The sequence below is a fragment of the Apteryx rowi genome, unplaced genomic scaffold (genome assembly GCF_003343035.1).
Source record: "Apteryx rowi isolate R43461 unplaced genomic scaffold, aptRow1 scaffold_172, whole genome shotgun sequence".
Taxonomy (NCBI): domain Eukaryota; kingdom Metazoa; phylum Chordata; class Aves; order Apterygiformes; family Apterygidae; genus Apteryx; species Apteryx rowi.
The window spans coordinates 1,186,996-1,210,324 of record NW_020447997.1 but is presented as its reverse complement, the minus strand read 5'-3'; the positions used below and the strand labels follow the sequence as shown (position 1 = coordinate 1,210,324).

Sequence of the window (23,329 nt, the reverse complement as noted above, 5' to 3'; positions counted from 1 at the left end):
CCCGGCCGCGGCCCGGCGCCGCGTGGCGCCAGGCCGCGGGTCCCTCGCGGACAGGGAAGCGGGTGCCGGGGCAGAACAAAGGGAGCGCACCGAGCCGGTGCTCGCTCAGAAACACCGCCCGTGTCGAGCATAAGCACTTCCATTTTATGGAATCGCCCGAAATTTATCTTTAAGATACAATATACAAAGTATGACCGTCGGTGAAAGCACGAGCCCAGCTGCCCCTGCATAGATAATGCATTTTTGTACGAAAAAAGGCAAAACCCAGCACTTTTCTGTGCCTGTGTAAGAAACGGAGGACCAGAGAAGGAAAATAAAACATCAGTGCTTCACAAAAACGTATCACGCAGTGTGACACAGTGCAACTTGCAGCACAAAAATCCCTCAGTGCTTGCACATTATCTGTGGCTGTTAAGTCTTTTTTGCATTCTTTACTGAACAGTGGCATTAACTGACTCTTAACCCAGTGTAAATCTGCTCTATATATGAATATACTTGGCTGTTAACAGAGTTTCTAGTAAGTCAGATATGGATTCTGATCCGGGCAAGAAAAGGTTAATGCAAAACATCATTTCTCCACCTCTGACTGCGTGGACTGCCAATGCTGTGAGTTCCCCCTGCCTCCCTCCTCACAAAAGCAGGAAAATACTTCAGGATAAGGAAAAACGGGCAAAGTTCAGTTCAGCATTTTATAGGGAAAGGAAGTAAGCTGCAGAAATTTGGGTCATTCTGCCCAACACTTTGTATGTCCTGGAAATCTTTTAAACTAAAAAGAAAAAATCTGAAAGGGTAACAGACTATAGTGAAATGATAGGATCAGATAAAACTCTTAGTAGGTCTTTTGCATGATGTCTGTTACCTCAGGACATAACTACTGCAAGATCTGTAAGTACACACAATATACACATATTGACCCAAAATATTCACGCTTTTGTCCTCAAACACTTTTTCAGAGAACTGTTCCAATCAATAACAGACATTTAAAACTGCTGTTTTCCAACGTCAGAGCATGTTGACAAAGATATCCTGATGTTTAAACCAACTGAAAAAATTTGCATTTTTACTTCAAGTAAAGCTATACATCTAAAACTGTTTAACTATGCAGTGCCTTAGAAGCTAATGCTATCTGAACTGAACCGTTCACCAATACAAAAGATGTAGCAGCAGCTGCAGAAAAGAACATCCCTGTACTTGAGACTATTAAAACACCAGGCCCGCAGAGCGACTTGCAGCTTCCCTCCTCCCCTAGGGACCACAGAGACCCATTTCAGGCCCCAGAGAATCTGTGAGAAGCTTTGATTTACAGCTAACAAGGCCCTGCCTTCAATCTTCTCGCTAACACTCGGGAGTCCACAGATGAGATACACTGAAAGATCTTCAGATCTTTGCACGCGCCGCTTCGCATCATATGCTAGATTGAAACCAGTCACTTAGACTAATGTACAACTTAGAGAAAAACAAAAACAAAACCCAAAACCAAACACTGAAAAAAGCGCTTTCAGCTCGTAAGAGCTGGCGAAATAAGAGAATGTTCCTTCTGAAATAATTCAAGCATGCAAGAAACTCAAAACATTAAAAATACTTCCACAGTAACTAGATTCAGTTTTTTAAAGTAAGGATTGTCATTGACATATTTGTAATTGCTAGTGCACCTCCATGCACACATGCTCAGTTTTCAAAATGGTTGTGCTTAGGATGAAGGGCAAGATCAAGCCCCCACTCAAATACTAGAGCAGTACGCAACTGTATTAAAAATACTTTCATAAATGTTAAAATGCACAGTGTGAAAACCTGACTTTGCTACATAGCATTAGGGTTTCCTTTTCTCCTCCTTACAGCAGTCTGCTCATTACGTACTTGCAAAGAGCAGCTGCAATGAAAAATATATACATAACGTTAACTGGGAATATTTACTAAAAAATCAGCTTTTATCAGTACAAGGAAATCATTGATGTTTACCATCATGCAGGTAACACAACAATAATAAATCAATATGACTGAATGAAGCCACTGCAAATGCTGTCTACATCTGTAGACAAACTAGCCTAAAGACAGGTACCTCCATAACGATTTGATAAATGAATTTGGTCCTGAATTACCTCCCAACAAATCAAAAGGACATCAATTTCATTTCACTGAAAAGGGAATTAGTTGTCCTACTCTCAACTCCATTAATGGGAATAACATCTTAGTGTACCATATAGGGAATTTATCATTGTATCTGCTTTACACATACTGTATTAAAATACTGTTTCTCACAGTACATTTGCAAAGTTTGTTAAACTTACAGGATCAAGTCATAATTCTATCAAGCATATCAAACTTCACCCCACAGAAGGTTACTTTGACCAGAATGGATGAAAAATAGGTAAAAAAAATGGAATAATTTGAAAAAACGCACAAAAACTTAATCAGTGATGTTGTTGCTAATAATTCCATATGTGCAGGAAGTCCTACCAGATAACTACTCCAAATACTTCTGAAGTCCAAAGAAAGTTTTTTGTTTTCTGGTTGCAATTTTTTTAATCCCCCTTTAAGCTGAGCAACAGCTGCTCTGAAATTTGTTTTCTTAAGAGAATCATGTTACAGTGAAATGAATCATAGCTGGATCAGTGATACTGTACTCAATACAGTTGTTTACTCCGGTTTTCCTTGGTGACAAGTCAAGGGTTAATCTCATGACTCAGCCTGACAAAACAAGTCAGCTGGAGACAGGGCCAATTTTTTAAACTTGATTTCAGACAGACATGCCGTCAGCAGCGGAGCACTGAACTGATATGCACTTTGTAGCCTGAATTGTTTCCACTCATGACCCTGTAGTGTGTGTCCAAAACAACAAACTGTCTGTTTCTTTCAGTATATTGATTATGAAATCTGATGCAAAGTGAAATACTGACCTAATAATAAACCAAACCACCTGTATAAGAATATTTTCAAAGATCATTTTCAGACTAGAGATCTTTTATACGAACTACATATTCTCTCTAAAAACACAAGCTTTTATGTCAAATACATTTTTGTCCAACTTGTCAGAGCCACAAAACAAAAACACAATAAGCAAATATAACCCATCACTTGAATTAATATAAAATATACACCCTTTCTGAGATCATATAGATCACTGAAAATTATCCTCCTGCTATGTAAGGGATACTTAGGCATGCTAGTATCTCCACAGACAAGAGCCATCCCTGGCCAAATATATTGCACAATAAAATTAAAATATCACACTACCTTAACAAGCTTACTGCTTTTTATCACAGTTATTATTGTAAATGGACCTTTTCAAACACAACGAGAGGCAACACTTTTACAATGAATTATCTGCAACCAAAACGCAGAGTTCCTTTCTCACCAGCCACGGTCACAGCTAGACAGAACACACAAATGTCCCACGGAGCCTCTGCTTAAGCCCTTCTGAAAAATGGTATCTTAATACACCCCCAGACCTGCTATTGTTGGGGATCCCAATTCTTTTCTCCTTACTAATCTCCGTTTCATGTCCTCGGGGCTCAGCTGCCCCGCTTCCCTACGAAGGGAGGGAGGCCGGGCAGCTGCCCTCGCGGCCTGCATGTGCTGCCCTGCCGAAGCCTCCTCATCCACTTCAGCCCTACTGGAAAGAGGAACAGACCTTGCAAAATGACCCAGTTCTCACCAGTTTTAAGAAAACTGGCACCTGAACAGAGGACACAGACCCCAACTGATGCCCCACTGAAATAAAGGCAGGGATGGCGCCTAGAGGATGAAGGACACAAATTCATAGAAAATTAGTCTGATTACAGAGCAACCTGTTGCTAATTAAAAAAATATACAGTAACTTGATTGAGCTACTTCTGTTGCAACAGTTCTGAAATAACTTCTAGGAGTCTTACAACTCCCAGCATAACTTACTTTAAAATCAAAAGTTTATGATGATTAACTAGAACAAGGCCAGAGGTAGGATCATTGCTGAAGTAGTCTAAATCACACATAACGTAGCCATGGAAACAGACTTGCTTTCAAGCCTTAAGAATCAAATCTAGCTGTTCTGAGTGGAAAACAGTGTTTATTACATAGCCCTGCATTTACTCCATCAGTTAGGCAGATGCTATTTTGGTCAAAACCCTGACAGTAGTGCACCCTTCCATCCCTAACCAGCCACTAAGTGAACTGTCCAGCAAAAAGACAGAACAGACTAACTTTATGGAAGGCAATTTTAAACAACCAAGTAACTTTTTAGAGGAAAAAAAAGATCGCAAACAGAAGTCTGAAGCAAACCAGTCTGCTTAACTATGCAGCAGTCAGCAGCTCTGCAGCTTCCCTGTTCAGCAGGCTTGGCTTTAACTTCACGTTTTACATTTGTGTTGCTATAACCAGAGGGAAGAGTTTTAAGGGGCAGAAAAAAAACCAAATACAAGTGTGATTATTATCAAACACCATCCATTATTTTTACCTGGCAACATTAAGGTTTGTTTTTTAATAAAAATTTGAATCTGTCATGTGTGACTGGAAATGAAAAATAGAGTATACTTTTAAATAGGCAACTATAGTTAGAAAGCTAGTAATGCTAGTAGAAAGCAGTAGTTCTCCAAATAATATCGAATTTTAGTTGATTTTATTTTTATATATAAGTTTTACTAGAATGGAAAAATGAGGAAAAAGGAAAAAAAAGTAGCGTTATCTACCATCTTCAGAATAAAACTCAAAACTATTTATTTGAAGTCATTTTTAAACTTTGGTTTCAAAACTTTTCAAATACCACTTTGAGAGGTAACACATTAATATTTTTCAAATTCAGAAAGTTTCATTATTGTGCTGAAAATATTAAAATTTTGAAAACCTCTGTATGAAGCTCTTAACTAAAAAGTAAAGATTTACTATCCTGAGAAAATAACTTATGCCACCAGAAGCCCAATAATCACCAGCCTAAAATGTGATAAAAACCTGGCCAATATGAAAATGTGATTAGACTTTAAGAGAACTTTACAGCTTTCCAAAATGATTGCTTCTGTTTGTGAAGCTTGTAAAAGAGTACTTGAATTACAAGTCTTTTCACATCAATTCAATATGGCCAAGAAAATTTATTTGCAAAATTAGAAAGTGATTGAGGGGTCCCTCTGCTGGTCCAACTTTAGTATCATTTAACTTTTATTTCCTTACTGAAGTACAGCATATTTTGCACTTCCTGTCTCCCCAAACAGGGAACACGCAGCTACAGCTGCACTTATATCGTCTCCCTGTAGGTGGCTCCATAGTCAAAATCTGAATCCATACGAATACGTTGGCACACGCACAGGTGTGCGCACACACACACACTTTTTGAATTTGTTAAATAATTCAGCATCCAACAAGCTTTAGAAGATTGTATATCAAAGTGCAGGTAGCTAGTTGTGCCTCGGCATACCTTTTCTCTGCATTTCCCCCTTGCTTTTGTACTCCAACTTGCTGCTTGGAAAAATTCTTTTGCAAATGAAGCTGAACGATCGACCAAAAGCAAAACAATCCTTCTGTCATCCACAGGTAGGAATCCAACTAGTATTTCCCTGCATCTAAATCTAAATCCTGTAACTAAATTCCCAAGACTGTACAGCCTGTTTTCTTTACAGGTCTTGACTTCCCAACAAATTCGGTGGCGCTAAAGCAGTATGTAATTTAATTCAATTTTTAGTGTGTGTGTGTAAATTAACATCTTCATCTGTAATTTTTTTTTGAAGATGATATAGTGCTTTATTTTCAGCACCATTCCTTAAATATATAAACATATATATGTATATAATTTTTATATTGCCCATTGATGATGGACTGCATGGTCCCAGCCACAGCAACCTGCCCAGCATTCGCACTGATCAAGCAAGCGCAAGGAGGCACCTCAGTTGAACGGGACAACACGCGGCAGCCTAACAACAGGAGGCTGCCGCTTACTTCCCCAGCTGACTTCAGGGGCTCTGAAAGCCTTCCCACCAGGACTACAAGTACTACCAAGCAAAAGATATTAAGAAACAGCCTTCAAAAAAGCTTTTATCCTTATCTGTTATAAAATACTACATTAATTTATGGTAACGGACGCATTATCTTTGAGGTAAAGCAGAAGTTGCAGCAGTTCCATATAAAGTCTCTGTGAAATTACACAAGTTGCAATTTGATCGTGTTATTTTTTCAGATAGCAATTTTAGAACTATGCACAGATTTAAGATTCTTCTATACAGACCTCCACTCAAGTTAAGAGCATCTAACATGCTCATTTTGATATATTGTGAAAGTTTAAAAAGAAGCAACATTAAAGTTAATATTAACACCAACAAATTCAAACTTGAGAGGTATAATTTGGCATTAAAAAAATTTTTTTTAAAATCTATCTATGAAGGCTTTCCACAGAGCAGATCTCTGACCTAAGCAGCTTCACAACACTCTGCTGCAGTCAGATGCCAGGACAGATAGTTTGGACAAGTGATCTGATAGCAACCAAAACCGCACTGTTAAGAGATGGTTACTTAAGGACCTTCACCCTGATTCAGTGCGAACTCTGCCTGAGCTCTCACGGCAGGACTTTGCCATGAATTGCTTAGCTGCTTAATGACAGCTAAACACTTTTGATTTCTCCCATAGCAAAGAAGATGAGATGTTATAATTTCAAGTTACTGCTGTTTTCAGATCAATTTCAAACAAAGCCAAAATTGAAAATAATATAACCAGAAGAGCAGGTCCTAACAAAATGATTTAAGAAAATGCTTGATAATGGAAACAACCATTTCTTAGAGGACTGTAAAGTCTCAAAGAAATACTTAATTTGTAACATTACTTAGAGCTCGGTTTTATATATTTGATTTTTGTTCCACATCACAGATGAGCAGCAGCGGGCAAGCCCCTTCCCTAAAGACGCTGCCCTTTGAATCAGGCCAAAAAATAAGAATACAGCAAAGCAGCAGAAGTACGGGAGAAGAGAGACCGTGAATCACAACCACGAAATCACAAGTTCTGTGTTACATTATCCATACAGATTTGTTTGCCTGCTTTCATTATTTAAAATTGTCTTACAAAACAGAACACAGGATCAAAGACAAGGAGCAGATGAGCTACTACTGTCTTTGCGAGTGTTAAATACCGAAGACATGAATGACAGTTGAAGAGTATCGCTTGACTGCATGAGACAGTTCCAAACGGCTCCGCACAAACGCTAAACACTGCCTTGTATATTTTGACACCATCTCCAACCAGTGTAAAGAGTACTTAGGACACAAATGAAACAAATCTTGCAAAAAAATCCCACCATGAAGTCAGTTAAACATCACACAACATAACTCCCCAGAACGCTCCCATGGTTTCACTCAGACATGTGTTTCCGAGGAGAACCATGGACTTTGTCAGATTACTCTGCGGATGTTGCTTTGCACCAGGCTACTTCAATACACATTGAAATATTGAGGATAATCCTCTAAAAGTCTACTCACCTTGCTGAATGTTATATTATTTTTAATACAACCTAATTAATAATGTCTCAAAAACTGGGCTTCAGATAAACATCCTGAAGTCTGGACCATTTCCCCACTTCAAATAATCTCCTCTTGCTGCTTGGGGAGGGGTGGAGGAAGGAGGGAGCACAAAAGGGAGTAAGATCCATTATTTTCCTTCCGATACTTTCAGGCCCCATTGGTATCTTAAGACATCTCTTTCAACATATTTCTCAAGCTCACTCTTAAAAACTAACATGATACAAAAAATGCCTGTAGTATTTGGGAGGTAATTCCATGCATGCAAACCAACCTTTTACTAGCTTTTGTTGGTAAAGAATTCCTGCAAAAAATTAGCACATGCAGAATATGTATGCCATATGTAGAGGGTGATATATGAGAAATCCCTATAATCAAGCTATATATTGTCTTAAATGTTTTGCTAAATTCTTCTGAGTTCGAATTTAGAAACAGATCTCTGCTATTAGAAAGCGTTCATTTGACAATCTCTTATTAAATAACTGGCAATCTAAAGTTGAATATTAACTGATAGCCTCAAGTGCTATGGAAAGTCAAAAATATTCTGCATCTCAACATAGTTATTAGAAATGGCACTACACAGAAAACAAACAGATATTTGTGCCTGTGTGCCACAGCTCATTTTCTGTAATAGGCAGCAACATACACCATGTATTTCAGGTTATTTCTTAGTTGATATGAGACCAATTAAATGACAAAAGAATGATCATAGATATTTACAGGATTTGTCTTAGAATTATCACTGCATGATAACTACTGATCATGATACTAATCATAAATACTCTGTATGAAATATTTCCTGACTACACATGTAGAAAGTGCGTATCATGCTGGTGCTCCTGGCATGTCTGTAAGGAGCCTGCAGCCTCCCGGCACACCTTCCGCTGAGCTCTGCTCTTCTTCCCTCTCCCTCTGCAGCTCGAGCAGTTCTTCAAAAATACTGGCTCTACGCGCTGCACAGTTTGTGCTTCGCCAATTAGGTGCGACTGATTTCAAGTCACATGATGTCATTGCTGTTTCTTGGCTCAGTTAAGGTAACTCCTACAATCAGAGAAATTCTCAGAAATACCACAAGAGTTTCAAATCTCGAATGATAAGGTAGCTGTCATGAAACAGGTTTTTTTCCCTGTTATTGTAATATAAACTGCACAGATATCATTTTGTTCATTCAAGCCTGGCTTGAGTTAACAGTAAGAAGAAATAAACAGTTGATGTTTAGTTTTTATCCTCCCTACAGAGCTTTAGATTTAGTAGTTTAGTTATAGTTCAACTTAAATGCTTGCATGTTAACATTTAAAAGCTTTGGTGGCAACGACTTGCTGCTTAGAAAAGTTAGGAGAACTTAAGAATACATTTGCCTGGTGCATTTCCACAAATAAAATCTGAACATTTTATTTTTACAGCAAAAGGACAAGTTCAGATTCCCAGTTGCATTCCAAAAATAACTAAAGAATTTGTTAGCATTTTTCTATATAACTGTTTTTACTTTAGGCCCTGAAAAAACACAAGTGGAAAGGTAAATATCAAAACAAGCAATTTTGGAAAATATCAGACATATCCAAGGGAAAAGGATAAAAACTAGAGGAAGATAGTTTTCTAAAAAAATCCTTATATCTTAAAAAATATATATACATTGTTAAATTACAATTACCTAGGAAAATCAATTACTATAGAGCATCCGTTGATATGGGAGCCCTATACTAACAAAAAAAATTGTAAAAAAGCTTCCAGGATAAAACTAAAAAATTAAAAAAAATCAGATTTGTATGTTATTTAACCTTTATTACCTTTCTTGTGACTTTCTATGTTATAATTAAACCAGCTAGATCAATTTTTATCTTTGCCATAATACAATTTGACCTTTTATCAAGGTATTTTTAAAATAAGTAAAGAAAACACTTAAAAAATTATCTGCTCAATTTAAATTTCCTAGGATGCTCAGTAATATTTAGTTTTGTATCACGTTCCAAACAGAGCGCATCTCTCATGACTTTTTTTTTGGTAATCTGTCATCTCAGTTCAAGGCTCTACTCAGGACTGAAAGCATTTAAATACAGAGAAACAGTACTTTAAAAATGCATCATAGCAATCATTGATTATTCACAGTAACAGCACTTTATTACTGAGATTGGTACAGTGTTTAATAAAAAAAATTAATCAGCATTTTGTCTTCACTCTTCATTCAGAAGAATAATTAAATGTAAAACATTAGAAAAATACTGCTTCTTAAAATTAATGCCTACTAAGAGAAATGAGATAAATTTTTCATTCAACTAAAATGATCTCTTTACCTGGCTAATGCTACTAAATATTAAAGATGTAATGTAAGTTTTATTACTCTCCTAGAATTACAGTAATAAATTACATGAAAATTGCACTGCTATGTGTTTCAGCTTCTCTGACATTTTAAATATATTTTTGTTAATCTAGCAGAAATCATCTGCTAGACTGTAAAGCCACCCTACATAACACACAACTGTTAAAATGTAAATTGCCAAACTATTTTTAGCTGCTGCTGAAGGGGGAAAAAAAAGAAAGGGAAAAAAAAAAGAAGAAGAATATTCCTGGCCTCGGGAATAATGATTTGAGGCATTGTGTTCATTTTGTTTATCAAGCAGCTATTCAGCCTCTAGTGGGGCCCAAGTGCTTATGCAAGCAAAAGCTTTTAAGAGTGCCTGCAGCTGCAATCCTGGCTTCCAGGTAGGCTGCAGGTTCAGAGCACAGCTGCCCCGGGCTATCTAGACGCTGTCGCAGCTCCATCTGGAAGTATGGTTAAAACAGGATTTCAGATTCAGGTTTCTGTATATATCACAGGGAGCAGGGGGAGGGTGAGGGGAAAGAGAGGGAGGAGAGAAGGGGGGAGATGCAAGGACTAGGAGACACCATCCATACTTCAGGCTTAATACAGAATAAAAAGATCAGACCCATTTTGCTCCCTCTATATTACAGTTGCCTGTGCAGTACGCTCTATTCAGCCTATCCGGCTTTGAGTTATGACTCATCCAAGTGCACCTGCGCCCATGTGTTAAGTACTGCCAAATAAAAGCCCAACATCCATTTACACAACAAAGAGATGTACCCCGCAAGGCAGCGGCGCTTCCCCCTCCCCGCCGCTTTGCGCCGCGCTGCGCCGCGCCGCGCAGGGAGAAAAATCATTCTGTCCCTCGCCTCGCTGGGGATTTTTCACTTCAGGTGGATTTTTAAATGCAGATTCATTTATAAACAATTTTCTTCCTTTTAAGAATAAAGCATATTTAATGCCACAAAACACCCCTGTAGCATTAGATTATCACAGCCATTAATGATTTTTCCACCAAAACCCTTCCAACCTTTTTCATCAAAGCCCTTTATTCTCGAAGGATAAATTTTCAAGCAAAGAGGGATCAACAAACTAGTTGCTTGAAAGCTTTCCTGATGCTAGGCTGAAGTTAGGAAAGGCTTAATGAAGGCTTTAAAATCCACCAGGGCTTCACAATGAACATCTGACTCGGTGATTTATGCATATTAATAACCTCAGTCCTACTGAGGCAAGCTGAGCTGTACATGTCCTCCGAATCTTAATGTCTTCAGCTCCACTGGGATTATTACAAATGTAAATTTCTAAGATTCTCAGCTATTAATCTCTGTCTGTCCTCCTGTTCAGCAACATAATGACTAATTAAACATCAAAAGACCTGTACAGGAGATCTTCTTTGACAGCTCCTGGCCCAGCTCTCTTCCCAAGAGAGGAATTCAAATGACAGGGACAAGTGGGTAAGAGCATATGAGCAAGCTACAAATCACTGCTATGAAATCTAAAAATTACACATCAAATGTGTATTTAGTCCTCAGGAACCACTCCCAATTACCTGGCCTAGCTGTTCATGTCCAGTAGACAGCCTTCCTAACAGTAAGTTAAACGGTTTGTATGGCAGGTAAGCAAAACATGGTTTGAGCCTAATTTGTTTAGTACAAGTAAAAATTTCAGTACTTACAGAAGAAGGCAAACCGGGGGGCACCTTTCTTACTTTCTTTGTCTGTAAAGGATCTGCGCACAGAAAAACAACACATTTCATCAAGCATGCTGTCTTACAGATGAAAAAGAATGAATAGCTCCCCTATACAGTTATTTTCTTTCCACAATGGATTTCCTGTTTTCTGATTTCATGCATTTTTCATTCTGCACCAATGAAATTTGTCTTTAACGTCAATACAAGTAGGTGTTTAAATATGTAACGCACTGATGTCCTTGTCTAAAATAAAGCTTCGTTAAATAATTACTTTTGATTCTTTCCATGAGGAAAACAGTTATTCCTAAGAACACTAACACCGCAGGGAACACTGATGCCATTATACATTCACTAAGAAACAAAGATTTTGAGATACATAGGGAGGAAAAACGAATGATTATCGACAGAGATGCTTTCCCTTTCTGCAGCTTAGAGTAATGACAGAACTGTCAAAGACAAATTTATGACACATTAAAGTGATTTATACTCTAAAAATAGTAACATCATGTAAAATTCTACACGGTTTAGGCAATACCAAAGCTACAAATAACAGCAAATCCAATAAACTAATTACTTTTCATAAGTCATAAAGATAACACAACTCAATTTTTCATGTAATAGGAAAGTTAGAAATACGATATCTGCTTCTTTCTACCAATAATTACCTTCACACCACAAATGCGGGCAGCCAGTATCACTACTTAAATCAAAAATCTGAACCAGTTTAGTCGGCTTCCAATAAAATCCATCTGGATAGCATGCATGCAAATTAGGAGTTTACTGATGTTCTGGAGACCAATAAATATCTGGCAATATTATCATTTCTACAGTTGACTGATTGAGTCTTCAATTAAAATACAGAACTTCTAATTTTCCATTTTTGTTCAGAATGTATAATCACAATTTTAGTGTAAGATATGAAAAGATAAAAATTAATTACTCCTTCCCCTGTGTAATAAGGGCAAGAAACTGCAGGTGGAAATATCCTCTGGATATCTTCACTCTGTTCATTCCATATGGTATGTTTGAATAGAAAATAAAAGGATTTTTTGGATTTTAAGAGAGATTTACACTGCACTCAATGTGTGACCTAGAAGGCAACATTGGCTGATTTGATTGAACATTCTTCAGTGGGGAATTTAAAGAGAGTTTGCTAAAATCCTGGATAGGCAACTCCTTCTCAGGGATAAAACTGACATAATTCAGCTTTGCTTTAAATTCTTAGCAGCTTAGTAATGTCTAACTAGTCCACTAAAAAAAAAAAAAAAAAAAATTGAACATACTTTCTCAAGTCATTGGAAACAAGGCTCGAGATAGCAGTATACTGCTTTTTTCCCTGAAATTCCAGACAGATCTTTCCATACGTGCGCACCCGCTACCTGCCCACATCCAGGGTTACAGTCCTCCGGATTCAGCCATGACAGAAAGAGAAACACTGTGCTGTTAGTGGCTTGGAGAGCTTAGACCCCTTGAATTTCCCTTTCAAATAAAAAAATAAAGGGGAGCACAACTTCTCTGAAAACACCCCACTTCACTTAATTTTTTCTATTTAAAAACAGGCAAATCCACCAAACTCTGTATAGTTTTCCATAAGAAACTGTACCTTAACCAAGTATTCAATTAGTAGAAATCAGACAGTCTGGTTTGGGATTCTCCCTTAAAGCCTGTGTCACACATTTCTTCAGCCTTTCTGTCCCTGCCAATATCACTCTCCCTGTCCAGCATTGAAAGTAACGTTGTAACAGGCAGTCTGCTACTCAAAACCCTGGCAAGTTACTATTATAGTAGTTTCCCACTAAAAGCAATTCAATGGGGCCAAAACACACACACACACAAAAAAAAAGGCAAGTCTTTTCTATTAAACTCCAAACATTCTTCCTGCTGGCAAACAAAATATTTCACTGATCTTTGCTCAGATTCTTCCTCTTCTGAACAGATATGAAGAACTTCACTGAATTCTCACATCCTAAGAAGCATGAATACTTTCAAAAATATTTGTAAAGACAACTCCAGAATTAAATGACAGTTGTCTTGGCAACAGGTTAAAAAAGGTATATGAAAACAATATTTTTAAACATACAAACACACATATATATGTAATATACAATAATATATATACATAATTCTAAAGTGGTATTTCTATCAATAAAGATTTGAAAAACAATTTCAAGCATGTTCAGGACTATTTAATGTTCCAGGAGTTTACAATCTCTAGTTAATACTGAAGTTACTTCAGGAAACAATTTGCATTTGATGAAATCTATGGTTTCAGTTATACAGTTCTAACAAGGAAAAATTTAATATGGAAGAGAAGTGCTATACAGAATGAGGAACATTCAAAAATAAACAGAATTTGAGCAACCCAGTGATGTAAAATAGTAACATTGAATTATGGTAGCTTTTAAACTGGAATATCAGGTTACAGTCTCTCTTCTGGTGCTAGAAAAAGAATTAAAACTTTCATGTCCAATTATTTGGGATACTATTAGAACATAAACAATTAAACAGCTGCCTCATTTTTGATTCCCTAACTCAATAGAAAGTCTTTAGAGCCATCAAATATTACTAGTGACTGAAACTGAAAAGTAAGACTCCATTTCTCTCTCTAAGCATATCCAGAATAAAAATAAATACTGTTATGATATTGTGACAATTTTAAAGCAAGTTCCTGCTTGCATATTTTGCGAGGTAGTTTTATTTTAGGTTAATCTACTAGTCTTCAATTGCTACAAACTTTAAAGGCATGTTGAACCAATTATAATGAACTATATATTACCCCGAACAAAGTAACTTTTAGCATATAAAAGGATAATTGTTTCCCCTTTGTGCCTTTTCCCTGCTAAATAATGCTAATGACCTCAAGGTCAGGCATTTCCAGGAGTTAATGATGGCATGGGTTAAGGGCACTCAGCTGGTCATCAACTCCTATCCATCTGTCATTATTGCTTTTGCAATTAAGGGGTTTATTGGAGTTTCTTGTTTTATAAGCAATACTGATCAGTGTTGAACCCAAAACTAGTGTTAGGACCAAAATTTTAATAACTCTGGTTTAGCTCTTACATAGCTGCTTGCTGTAATTTGAATTGCTCAGTGCAGAGCAATTTCAGTTGTATAAAATGAGTTGCCAAGAAAAATAACAAAGTCTGCAGAAACACACCACGAATTAAAGTTTAAAAACTGTCTGTGTTACTGACCAAGAGCTGGTGAGTCATGAAGTGGTCTTCGGCGCTGATTTGTGCCAGAGAACGGGTAGTAGGGTGTTCCAGGTTTTCCTGAGGATGACAGCTGACCTGGACTTCCAAGCCCCATATCTGACCGAAGCAGACTAGACTGCAAAATATATAAAGTAAATTTAAGCTCTATAAAACTAAACTGTTAATATTCCATGTTAATAAACTATTATTTGCATGTACTGCTCTTAGCAGTTAGAGCCATTTATTGGGTTTTCAGTAAAGGTCTTGGAGTTCAAAAAACAATGTTGACTTGTAAAAATTAACATTCACAGAATATACTATAGCATGATTTAGAAAGGTAGAGCAAGTTTGGCTGTAAGCCTCCCAAAAACATAACCATTTGTGTTTAAAAGGTCTGAATGAATCAATTCATACTCAAACTATAAACAAAAATCAAAATACTTTGTTTAGTTTGCAATGTAACACTGCGTCCATTATACATTATAAATAGAATTGATAAAAAAACTGCTAGGAGTTTATAGTGTGACATAAGGTTTTAGCACATACTTAAAAAGCCAGACTTATATTACATTCATAAAAATATGGTATAATTGTCCCAAAGATCATTCTTAAACACAGACACAAGAGATAAAGATTAGATTAAAGCACAGAATGCAACAAATATGACATTTTAAAACCTTCAAACCAACAATGTAGTTGAACCCTTTTCTTCCTTTTTCATGCAGTGGATACAAACACATACTAAACAGTTAAAACATGCACAATATATTGTTTGGCCTCAATATTTGGATTTCTTTTATGAAAATTAAATGAATGTTAGCAATCTATGAGAACTTTGGTTTTTTTCATGGTTTGTACCATGCTTAACCTTGTTTTAGTCTGGGAAAAAACAAACTTGGAGAGAAACCCACAGAACTGTTTGTAAAGAAAGCACAGTGCTACCAAGCATCAGCACTGGATGCTTCACACAGCTTTGCTCATACAGCAATAGTCCACTCTGCCTTACGCACAGTACAAGGCACTTTGCTTATACTATCTACGAAAACAGCGTTTAAAGGTCAACATGGAACCAGCTACCATTCAGAGACAAGTGACTTGATTTGATCATCATTTCTTCATACTAAGTCAGCAGTGGGTGCAGGCATCCTGTTATAATTTACAAGCCCGGGACAGCAATCGGCATCGCGGAGGTAAAGCATACAGCTGTTGGGTGGCAGGACAACCGCTACGCTTGCCTGCGTTCAAACTGTGCTGACATTACCTGATCATTGACATGCAAGACGATGAAACTGCTGACTGGATTAACATCTATGCCATACCGAAACTGCAAAGCGGGAGGCGTCTCCTTTCAGACCCCTGGTTCTCAGGCCGACTCGCCCCCTCCGCTGAAACCGCCCACCAGCGAAGAGCTCTCGCGCTCCCACGGTTGCGGAGGTGCCCACGTGCTGTTGCTTGCTGGAGCCACAGCAGCCCCTGCAATATCTGCAGGCACCGGTGCTCCTGGGCCTCCTCACCTTTCCCATTGAGGCCTAAATACCCTGATTTGTAAATATGTGCATGCATTTTTTGGATTGAATTATATCATTCAAGCTGGTTCTTTTGGTGTTATCTATATATTCTACTCTATACACCATCAGGAGCCCTTCACTTGTTTCATTTTCAAGAATTATATTTTTGTGTATTTGCTATTTTGAAGTTATCAACACCATTTTTAATTTTTTCTGTGACGACTCCTGAAAGATGAGGCTTTATCTCACCACATGGCTCTCACTAAGATCCTAAAAACTTTTTAACTTGCAAGACTCTGGGATTAGCAAGAGATCCAGAGTTTATATATAAAATTAGAGACTATATACAAAATAAGCAATAAACAAGTGCCTTTTCCCTGAGAAATACATTTGCATCATATCAGTATCAAAATGTGTATCTGTTACTTGACTGATGACTAAGCCTAAAATCTTATATTTTAATTGAAAAGAGTAGAGAGTGAAAGAGTCATCCTGTTACAAACTTAAGGAATAACAAGTTTCATTTTCCATTTTTGGAGGCCAAGAAGTGTTAAGTATTTGTTACAGATCTATGACACAGTCTGAAGAACATCAAAGATAATAGTGATAAACATTAGGCATAAGAATAAAAAGTTTCCCATCAACTCAAATTCTTCATCCTTGCCATTCTTGCTTTCATCCTCTTAAGTATTCCAGTTCCTGACATTTTCATTGGACCCCGTATTTCAAAGCAATATGACTGCTGCAAGAACAGGAACTAAGTGTTGATGCATTGAAAATTAATTCTTCACAAGTAAACTAAAACAATCTTATGATGAAATAATCTTTAAGTCTGCATTGTTAATATAAAACTCATACTGAAATTAGATACCCTTATAAGGAGTCAGGTGATCTTTAAACAAAGTAAACAGCAAGTATGTGGGAAATCTGCCTGTAGATCAGGCTTTAAGATTTGCTCATTTTGCCTTTGACAAACAATTGAGAAGAGCTTACTGTTTTGGAGAATACGTTACGATTATTAGACTATCTGGCATTACATAGTATAAATCTGAATTTAGCACAGATGCTACTTGAACCATTATTAGTTTTGGTGGTGAACAGCGTACAAGAAAACTGGACAGTATTTTACATGTGAAAATCAGCTCTTCTAAACCAATAAATGAAACTAATTCTGTACTTATCCCAAAATTTAATCAAAAGGTAAAACTCGGCCTCTGGCCCAAGAATATACAGAACTGAAGGAAAATTTCTTCACACGGCCCTTGGGGAAGGGAAAGAAGCATTGTGATAGTTATTATTTCAAGCAGCAGAAGCAAGGTGCCACGCAGAGAAGAGCGGAGGTGGGAAGTGACCTCTAGAGGTCTTCCAGTCTGTCCACCCTGCTTACTCACAACAGCTGCTAAACAGCACTAGAAATAACATCCCAGTCACATTAAAGAACTTCCCCAACAGCATCTCCTTCTGAGCACTAGCAGTGATTTTGGAAATGCAAAGGGATCCATACAGACATCTAAAAAGAGGTAGAAGGATTTTCAGCTCCACTACTCATGGGGGTGTGGGAGGAGGAGACAAAACACTTCCACCAAGCCATTCCAAAAGACAGATATCTATATCTTTTCCAAAGTTAACCTCCAACCTTTACCTAATGGTATTTGCCATTCTTGCTTTCATCCTCTTAAGTATTCCAGTTCCTGACATTTTCATTGGACCCCGTATTTCAAAGCAATATGACTGCTGCAAGAACAGGAACTAAGTGTTGATGCATTGAAAATTAATTCTTCACAAGTAAACTAAAACAAAAACAAACTCATCCTTTTATGTGAGCTGGTGCAGCTACCTGACTCGGTGACTCCAGCAATGATGCACCATAATAACTAGCAGGGTCTGCTCACAGAACTGAAATTTAGAAGCACAGTGGAAAAGTAATAGAATACACACCTGAAAACCCTCAAACTGTACAACCTACTCTAAAAAAGTTTACTGATCTATATAGTATTTGGCTAGAAATTTTTTATTCAACAAAACCCTTCTGCTGTTGCCACAATCAAACAAGGTATACACAGTAAGTCTGTTTAAAATTTTATAATTGTTCTTCAGTGTTCCAAAATAAAATAAAAATAGATGTCATTAGTTCATCTTATTGATTTTTCTGCCTGTCTGAACCAATTGAGAAGCAATATTGATTGGGACTGATCTTTTCCTAAGGGCATCTGATAAAGAAAGGAATACAAAAATACCACTGAGGATTCAATGAGTAGCAAAAGAGCTTTGTGTTATCAGCACCAAGTGTCTTTGCCCGACAGCCCGAGGCTCCGTTGCGGCAGCGCTCCTCTGGCACAGCTCAGTGTGCAGCGCTCTCCGTGGAACGTGGCCGGGCTCGCGCTGGGAACCGCATCTGCGCGCCACGGACCCAATTACGGGCGAATAATCAATGACTGGTTCTTCTCCTGACCATCAGCCACTCCCAAATTACTGCTACAGATAGACACACATCACCCTTACAAATGTGCCTCTCTGGATTTTATAAGACATAAACCCAGCTTCAAAATAAACAAAAAATTATTTAAAGCAGTATTTCCCCTAGGGAATTTGTGTTCAAACACTAGCCTAAAAAAGCTTTTATTCCACTCAAATAAGAACACAAGCAGCTTAGTTCCAAAGAGGCTGGAATGGAGAAAAGAAGTAAACTTAACTGCATTACTTCTAAAATGTATCCCTTTCAGCAAAACCAGGAAAGAGTTTCGACAGCCTAAGGCAAAATGGTATGACCTGACCCCCCAAAATTAAGGCTTCTACAGTCCAGACAGGTGTTTCAAAGGGGTGCCTCTGCAAGGAAAAAAAAAAAAAAGTCTCAGAAAAATGAGATGCATGGGAGTCACCTATTCAAATATGGCAAGGTGTGGGGGGGAAGGATCGTATGCACGTAAGTACGTACGTGTGTGTGTGTGCGCGTGTGCATACACACACCTTTGTCACAGAAAACAAGCAACTCTATTGCAGCTGCACACGTGCACACAAAGTTAGCTTCCATTCAAACTAACAAGCTAATCAACCATATGCTTAAATCCAAATGGTACACCTGAGAAGGAAAGAAAAAAAAAAAAAAAGAAAAAAACACACACCTCCTTACTCAACATATTTTTTAATGGTTTTAAAATTGGTTCTTTCAAAGAATTTGAGAATACAAGTAAGGAAAAGTTTGTGCTTTCTTTTATTCAGCCCAATTGTATGAGTCTTTAGAATTCCAGGGATACACTTTGACATCAAAACACTGCTCTGCCTTCAGCGAGCTTCGAGGACACTGGCCAGCAGAATGCAAACTGCTTGGTAAACTGTTCTCTGATTAAAAAAGAAAAAGTACTGTGGACAAGTAAAGGCCTACATATGTCTTTATGTGATATTTCCTGATGCTCTTAAAGATTTAGGCTATTAGTTCATAAGAAAGCCAAATTGTCCTTTAATACACTAATATTTTTAATAAACACACTTCCAAACACTACTGTATATAAGGCTTTACCATCTCCAAAAGTACATTTGTTATAGGCAGATGGCCTTGTGCTTCTCTTAAGCAATCAGCATTTGTGGTGGTGTAAATCCTGTTCATGCTCATTTTTGGAAGTGAGATGAGACTTGCAACTTATGTACTGAAAATTTACATCTCAAAAAACTTTCCCCATGGACTAACCAACTAGATTATATTTTGCCCACATTTTTGAGTTTTTGGAGTTAGCTTCCTCTTCAGAAAGTTTACACTTTGCTTCCCAGGAGTCAGGCTGCCCCTATTTAAGAAAAGCAAACTGTAGAAAGTTAAAAAAAAAAAAAAAAAAAAAAAAAAGGTAGGTAGTGAGCTTAGTTAGCAATAGGAGACTTAGATAAATTATTTTGTTAAGCAAAATAACTCAACAGCATTCATCTCAATCAAATCCTTCTGTTTCTTGACTAGCAGTAAGACGACAGTTTACAAACTTTATGCAATAGGAGCTTCTCACTTCGCATTTTTCAGTTTCTCAGAACTATGCAGAGCAGATAGTAAAAGCATTCCTCACCTTGCTATAACCTTGAAATCCTCCCCTGGGCAAAGCAAAAGTTTTAATGCACTGTTGCTTTTATTCATTCAGGTATTTGGATGAAGATTAAAATGTCTTAGTACTTCAAATGTCTTGCCTTATGGATAAACCAACACAATTTTATGTACTAATTTAGCAGAACTTGGCAAAATGGAGAAGTCTGCTGAATTTGAGCAGTCCCCTAGCTAAGTTGTACATGTTATTGTGACTCCAAAGGAAAAGCTAACATAAAATTAAAATATTAACAAATAACAAAATGAGATCCTTGTACAGCACAGAGGTTTGGGCTGCAAAAAAAGCCATTCACCTGAGTTGCATGTCATTCAGTTTAAGTCAAGAAAAATAACCAAGATACAAAATGTTGAATTTCACGTTGCTCAAATCTTAAATGTTTGGCAACTCTGTGAATACAAACTCCAAGACAGAAAATGAACTTGGAAAAACACTGGCATATGATGTAAATTCATTTTAAATTTAAATTCTAGAGATATGTTTGCAATTATCAGCATGTTGTTAAAGAATCTCATCCTGAGAATATCATCAAATAGTAATGTGAAATACAGTGTTACCATTTTGAGAACAAAGGGACCCTGAATGAGTAATCAATAGCAACTGGCAGAAAATGAGGCATTAATTATGATCCTCTCTAGTGTTTTGTCTCAAACAAGGTTTCATTAAATATATTGTGCTAACCTGTACATCTTCAAGCCATTACCAATAGATTTGATCAGATACGTTTTCTGTCTGCTTCAGAGGGAAGAACATCAGAATTAACACTCCCCTCAAAATAAATAAATAAAAAAAACCCAATGCCTAAAGTGTTATATGATAACTTGAACATTTTTTCTTGATCAATTTAAAGAAAGTCAGGAGTTGCTAATAAAACACCTCAGGAGAGGATCCTCTAGCAACATGCTGATAATTGCAAACATATTCCTCATTTAAAAAAAATACTCAGATCTTATAATCTCAATGTAGTCTCTTGAAAATTTAATTACCATCTCCTATACCTAAAGTATCATGCAGGTTTGAGAAGATAATGACAGTCATCCATCAACTGCATCCTGCCAGTGTAATCAGGCTAATCTAGCTCACTGGAGTAAAAAACAGCTACCTAGGGTACTAAATACTGAAGTGATGCAACATCATAAACAAAATAACAGACATTTAGTTTTAGTATCTTCCTAATTAACATTAACACTGAAAAATATCAAGGTATCAATATATTCTCTTTTTCCAAAGCTTCTTCCAGATCCTGAACTGCTTCTTCAATGTGTGCACACAAGCAGAATCTCCTACTACAGATAAATCTACTGATGCCTATATATACACCAAGACTGAGCACAGGGGCAGGGGAGGTAGAAGGAAACATCACAGTTTTTACAAGATTCCAAATCAATCTTTGTAAGCAGTGGGAACAGTAGAGATTAAGTGTGAAGGGAAGGAAATATTTGGTATTTCTTCTGCATCTAAATGACTTTAAAGCACCCAATCAGTACAACTATTTTGAATGAATACTTTCCTTCTCTTATGCGATAGTGCTTTCCCGCACTGATACCCTATTTTGGCAAGGCTACAATTCTGTCTTACTCTTCTAAAAGCAGCCCCCTGCTGATGTTGGTGGCCAATCCCTGAGGTTATGCTGGCTCAGCTTGTCTTTGCTCATCCCCCAGGCAAGGTATTTTTGTCTTGCTCACTGAACGCGAGGAAGGCATTACTAAGCATTGTGATTACAGGTCAGACTCCCCTCCCTTCGCCTTTGAATCTTTCTGCTACATTATGAAAACAGTAATTTGAACAGCTTCCTTACTGTGATTATACAAAAGCAGAAGGTTTGTGGAGAACTGCAAAATGTCAGAAGGGAAGCAGCTGAAGCATTATTCTACTTTTCAATTTTTTTGGTACCAGCCTTCCTGCTTTTCTCTACGATTACAAGATATGAGGATAAAAATCAACACCATAGCAAAGCTTTTATGCCGAATCCTATTTACAGAGGTTAGAGTGCAAAGGATATCATAAAGCTAAAGCTATCCTTGTATCTGTTTCTCCTTCTTCATCTTCAGCACAATGATTAAAAAAAAAAGAGGGGGGGGAACCATTTGCAGTATGTTATGTTCACATAACATGGTACGGAAGCTGTTTCTTCTCTCCAACACAACCAAGAGAAAAATCTCACCTCCTCCAAGTAGCCAGTCAGACAAAGCACAAAACAATGAGGGTAGAAAAACTGTCATTAGTATAACAACAATGGACCAGGTAAGTCTTAGGACTTAATATGCAAACCCATATGTTTTCACTTATGAAGGACAGATGAACCATGTAGTACACATTGCTGTTTCCTACTGGTACTTCAAAATCCCTGCATCAGCTTGAATCATAGCTGTCACTTGCATCTGTATTGCAGTGCTTTTTTATTTCTATACAAACCATTGGTTATGAAAGCATATATACGACAGAAAAACAGATTATGTTTCGTACTACCACTGACTGCTAAGCTAGACAGAGTTAAAGATCAAGTGAAAGCTAAGGCCAACACTAAGATGCTAAAAAACAGATAGACAACCCCCCCAAAATAATATTTATCTTAAGCTAAAACACCACCATAAAAAAAATCCTTCTCCACCTGGTCTTTAGAAAACTGTGGCACAAGGAGCCCTCACTATCATCCCGAACAGCACTCTGCAGCACATCTGAAACCAATACAGGTTGAATGGTTTAGTTCCAGGGAAGAGCAATCAAAATTGACAAATCTTGAAGGGGCAGTGGGGGGCACTGACAAGTCTTTTGCTTTTATTCGTACACAGAATATCTATTCAAGCTACAATCTCTCTAACCCATCCCAGGCAGCAAATGCTAAGTAGCAGGTTGCTCACCCAATTTTCATCTGCCCCCTCCCCAGTCCCATGCAGGGCCTGTTTTCATCTTAAGAGCAGTAATCCATGCAACGGTTGGGAAGGGACTGCATCTCCCCTACTTTTCACATGGCTGTGAAGGGAGAAAGAAAGGTAAAGGTATGTTACAGCAGTTACGGACAAAAGAGATAAATACTTCAAGAAAAAACAAATGGCAATCCAGATCATTAAAACTGACAATGCAGGTACGGCT

The 23,329-nt window shown here is 37.5% G+C and overlaps 1 protein-coding gene across 9 annotated transcripts in view; it reads right to left on the bottom strand.

Moving 5' to 3' along the window:
• TCF12 (transcription factor 12) overlaps window positions 1-23,329 on the bottom strand; it is a 183,158-nt gene that overhangs the window by 42,179 nt on the left and 117,650 nt on the right. For all 9 annotated transcript variants that reach the window (XM_026060890.1, XM_026060891.1, XM_026060896.1 and 6 more), the window contains 2 exons: window positions 14,650-14,785; window positions 11,441-11,493 (listed from right to left, as the gene is read on the bottom strand). In XM_026060890.1, the coding sequence (XP_025916675.1) occupies window positions 11,441-11,493; window positions 14,650-14,785 (189 nt within the window). The remainder of the gene's footprint in view (window positions 1-11,440; window positions 11,494-14,649; window positions 14,786-23,329) is intronic.